At 39.1% G+C, this 4,975-nt stretch overlaps 1 protein-coding gene across 2 annotated transcripts in view; it reads left to right on the forward strand.

Annotated features, from left to right (window-relative positions):
- LOC18611010 (BEL1-like homeodomain protein 2) overlaps window positions 499-4,975 on the forward strand; it is a 7,129-nt gene continuing 2,652 nt past the window's right edge. Inside the window, exons 1-4 of one of the 2 annotated variants that reach the window (XM_007047008.2) lie at window positions 499-903; window positions 1,246-2,711; window positions 3,771-4,156; window positions 4,869-4,929. In XM_007047008.2, coding sequence (XP_007047070.2) covers window positions 1,365-2,711; window positions 3,771-4,156; window positions 4,869-4,929 — 1,794 coding nt within the window. In that variant the 5' untranslated portion in view covers window positions 499-903; window positions 1,246-1,364. Of the gene's footprint in view, window positions 904-1,245; window positions 2,712-3,770; window positions 4,157-4,868; window positions 4,930-4,975 lie in introns of those variants that run through there. The other variant, XM_018128965.1, reaches the window with a different exon arrangement.

Raw genomic sequence — 4,975 nt, forward strand, 5'->3', positions numbered from 1 at the left:
TTTGGATCATTGAGATGACTTTGTACTGACCCTTATCTTTATTTTATTCCGTAGTTTGCGTTGGTTTCCAAAGGACGTCTATTAAAATTACAATAATAGCCGACTTTTTCCAACATAAAATTTTTATTTTTTTTATTTGAAGGTTATTTTACATCTAATTTAAAAAAAATTCAAAATATACCCCTAATCTAAATTTTTTAAATAAAAAATATTTATCTCATTAATTGATACATAATTTCTTATCTAAGAAGTAAAATTCAAACCCACCTTCTCCCAATAATTAAAAAAAATTGAAACTCAAGTCTTTGTTTTTTTTTTCCTCAACTTAATATTATATTATTACCAAATGTCACATTTTAATTTAACACCCTTTTTTAACTTCCTTGTCGTCCATTTGAAGAACAAAATTATAGTAATAATAATAATAATAAAATATTGGAGAGTAAAAAGTGGTGAAGAAGAAAGAATAGCGACCTCTTCTCCTTTTCTGTTTTTTGCCCTCCTCTCTTTGGGGGGAGAGATATCAGTTGTTGTCTCAGCCTCCATTTTCCTTCCCCACTTCCATTTTAAATTTATTTTTCTTTTTTTTGGTTAATTATTGTTATTCCTTCATTATATTTCACCTTTCCTTGCAACAAGAGTGATTACAAAAAAAAAAAAAAAAAAAAAAGAAAGAAAAAAACAAGTCACTGCTGCAAAGAGCAACAAAGAGAAAGAAAAGGAGAGAAAGAGAAAGAAAGAGACGACAGACAGAGGACAACACACATATACAGAGAGAAAGAGAGAGAGAGAGAAAAGAGAAGAAAAGAGAGGGGGAGGGAATTGAAGAAGCTTTCAATACCACAGAGGAGAAAACGATGTCTAAGAGCTTTACATCCTTTCATACTCTGCAACTCTAACAAGGTCTGCCTATATATACACTCTTACATACACTCTTTCACACACATACATGGGGGGAGGAAGAAAAAAGAAAAACTTTGAAAGATGATTATCCAAAGCTGAAAATGATAAAAGGGTTACAACCAAATCAGAAAGATAATCAACAAAGACCCATTTCATACCTTTCTTTTTTTGTTTGTTGTTCCTTCTTCTCTCTTTACCCTCTTTTCTTTTTTCTTTCCTTTGCTTCACTTAACTGAGAGAATTTGATCCTTTCTTTTCTTTCCTTTTTTGTGTTTCTGATGTTCTTTATGATGAATAACACTAATTCCAAGATGGGTGTTATTTGTTTTTGTTTGGGGTTAGCGATCCATAATTGAACAGCAAAAAGGCGAAGAGAAAGCACAAGTAGGGGCTGCTATACTTGCTTGAGAGGGAGAGAGCAAAAAAACGAAGGATATGATCATGAAGAAGAAGATATTGATATGGGAATAGCAACACCGCCACTCGTCCCATCGATTCTTTCTCATCACTCCAAGACTCTCCATCAAATTCCAATTCAAGACAAGAGCAATAATTCTACAAATTCTATGTCCCAAGATTACCACCAAGCAGCAGCTGGCATCTTCAGCTTCTCGAATGGCTTCGAGAGACCAGCCGTGAGCCACCAAGAACACCAACAGCAGCAACAACAACATCACTTTGCTCAGCAGATCCGGAGAGATAAACTAAGAGTTCAAGGCTTTGAGCCACCACCTCCACCATTAATAGGGATCGACGAGGAAGAATCAAATGCTCTTCCTGTTTATGAAACAGCAGGTATGTTATCAGAAATGTTCAATTTTCCTTCAGGTGTGGCTGCTGCCGCCACCGCCTCTACCGAGTTATTAGACCAGCCTATACAGCCTAATTATCGAGCACACAGGCCACCGGGTAATACCAACGACTGGTATAACAACAGGCAAGGTGTTGTTGGGGGTTTGGGACAGTTAGGTGAATCAAAGAGTCACAATAACCGTGACAGTTTAGCTCAACAGCATCATCAGCAGTTACCAAGCATTAATGCCGACTCAGCAGCTGCCATGCATCTTTTCTTGATGAACCCGCAGCCAAGATCACCATCTCCTCCTCCAGCAACTACTTCTAATACTCTTCATATGTTGCTTCCAAACCCATCTTCTTCTCTTCAAGGGTTTAATGTATCAGGTCCTGGAGGGGCTTTCGGTACTAGTGCTGTACTATCTCCACCTCAATTCACTTGGGTTCCTGACAGTGCTCATGAAGGAGGTAACACCGGTTCCCAACTCAACAACCCAAGTGAAATTGGAGGTGTTGTAGAAGGTCAAGGGCTTTCACTATCTTTATCATCTTCTTTGCAACACTTAGAGGCTGCCAAAGCTGAAGAATTGAGGATGGGAGATGGTGGGTTACTGTATTATAATCAAGGAGGGGGTTCTTCTTCTGCTGCTCAGTTTCAGTACAAGGGTTTGGGTAATCATCATCAGCCACTGCATTTGCAAGGTGGAGTAGGACAAAACCATCAGGTTCATGTTGGGTTCGGCTCTTCATTAGGAATGGTCAATGTATTGAGAAATTCAAAGTATGTGAAAGCTGCTCAGGAATTGTTAGAAGAATTCTGTAGTGTTGGAAGAGGTCAGTTCAAGAAGAACAAGTTTGGTAGAAACAACACAAACCCTAGTTCTAATCCTGGCAGTAGTGGTGGTGGAGGTGGTGGTTCTTCTTCATCAACAAAGGATCTCCCCCCTTTATCAGCAGCTGATAGAATTGAACATCAAAGAAGGAAGGTCAAACTTTTATCCATGCTTGATGAGGCATGTAATCTCTTTCTCTATTCCTCTCTTTTCTCTTTCTCTTGCATTCACACCTTCTCTCTCCCTCAAGAGTCAAAGACCCAATCCTTTTTTTTTTTCTTTCATTAGTTTAGTCATCCTTTATTTTTCTAATCAAAAACTTTCACAAGGACAAATAGAAAATTTCCGGCCACTTATAGCGAATATTTTACTAAATAAAACAAAACCCAGATAGAGAAAAGCCGGCTGGTGCAATAGGGTTCTATAGGATCTAGTTGGTAGAGTTTGATTACGCTTCACTTTGATTTTTCTATTTCACAAATTTCGTGTCACACTGATTGGATTGGTGGGTGTGAAGGTACCCTGGGGCTGTGGTTTGGTGGAAACATGGGAGGCTACTATTAGGGGTATGCGTCCACCGAGAAGCGACGTTCCTTCTGATTTGGAGGATGACTATTAGCCCACCATATTACGTATCAATATTGTTGTGAAGCTACTGCTACCAGAGAGATCCATACCCATAATAGTAATATTGCGGGGAAAACCATTGATATTATAACTTGGTTGACCCTGGGGAAAGGGGTTGTTATTTCCTTTTCCTTTCTTTTTCAAATTTCTTTTCTTTTCTGTATCCCCGGCCCTTTGTTTTTGTTTACACACACAAGCCCGTCAATTGGCTGTACTGCAGGCAGAAAAAAAAAAAAAAACAAGGATATGGATATACTTTGTTCCCACTTCCCATTAACAATCATTTCACTGTAGTTTGCTTTGATTCACGCATTTATTCTTTTGGCTTTCCTTAAACAGCAACTAAGTCTTGTCAAATGATTTTTGGGGGTTTTCAAAATTCTGAAATAGGAAGTTGCCGTTCTCCTCTAATCGTCTGCTATCCCCGTCCAATGTCAAATCATGTCATTGGTCAGCATTATTATTATTATTATTATTATATTCTCCTCTTAGCATCAGAAAATTTGCCTCCAGGATTGGGATAAGGAATCGAAAGGCGATCATCAACATTTATCTTCATTTATAATTGTGATTAACAACAACAGTTGAAGTCGTGTAATTCTATGGTTGCAGGTGGACCGGAGATACAACCATTACTGTGAACAAATGCAAATGGTCGTGAACTCATTTGATCTAGTGATGGGCTTTGGATCAGCAGTGCCTTACACTGCCCTTGCTCAGAAGGCAATGTCAAGGCATTTTAGGTGTTTGAAGGATGCGGTATCAGCACAATTGAAGCACAGCTGCGAGGTGCTGGGTGAGAAAGATGGAGCTGGAACCTCAGGCATAACCAAAGGGGAGACCCCGAGGCTAAAGATGCTAGAGCAAAGCTTGAGACAGCAAAGGGCGTTCCATCAAATGGGTATGATGGAACAGGAAGCTTGGAGACCCCAGAGGGGCCTGCCTGAACGTTCTGTCAACATTTTGAGGGCCTGGCTTTTCGAACATTTTCTCCACCCGTACGTTGCCTTTACCTATCTCATCAAACTACTATCACTAGAATCTGCATCTTCTTAATGAAAGTGGACAGGAGGGGGAAAAATTAAGCTAAAAAGTGGAAAGACAAGCCATCATAAATAAGCAAATGACATAATGACACTTTATTAGCTCACAAAATCCAAGTTTTTTTTCTACTTTGTCATACTTTCTGATTAGTGCTTAGAGGAAACAGTAATGCAGTGTCCTTGGGTGTTGTCTCGTCAGCAAAAAGCTGTTAAAAGACCTTCATTTCCTCTCTGCTTTCCTTCTGATACATAAATAGCTTTATTTTGTCACTGGCAGACCCTGAAATTAGTTATTAAAAAAACAACTTTATTAAAGCATAATTTCACAGCCTTTTATCTCTCTCTCTCGCTCTCTCACTGTCTCATATGATATTAGATATACACACCCAAACCAAATAAAAAATAACTTTTTCTTTTGTTTTCATTACTTGTAATAAAGAAGTGATGCATATGCATGTAAATAATAAGAGATGTTGAAAGTTGTTGTCGTCTTTACTTCTGCAAACTACTGCTGCTGCTGTTGATGATCTTTCTCCTCTTAGATTCTCACGCCCATGCAGGGAAAGAAAAGAAAGGTTCAATCCTATCTAGGGGTACATAAAGATCGGTGTCTCTTTATACGGTTTTGGGCAAGGCCTCTGATGTCATTTTCTCGTCTCGTTCTCAGGTACCCAAGCGATGCAGATAAGCATCTGTTGGCTCGACAGACTGGTTTATCGAGAAATCAGGTTGGTCCTCTCTCTCTCCTCCCCCCCCCCCCCCCCCCCCTTCCCT

This window comes from Theobroma cacao, chromosome 1, assembly GCF_000208745.1.
Source record: "Theobroma cacao cultivar B97-61/B2 chromosome 1, Criollo_cocoa_genome_V2, whole genome shotgun sequence".
NCBI lineage: Eukaryota > Viridiplantae > Streptophyta > Magnoliopsida > Malvales > Malvaceae > Theobroma > Theobroma cacao.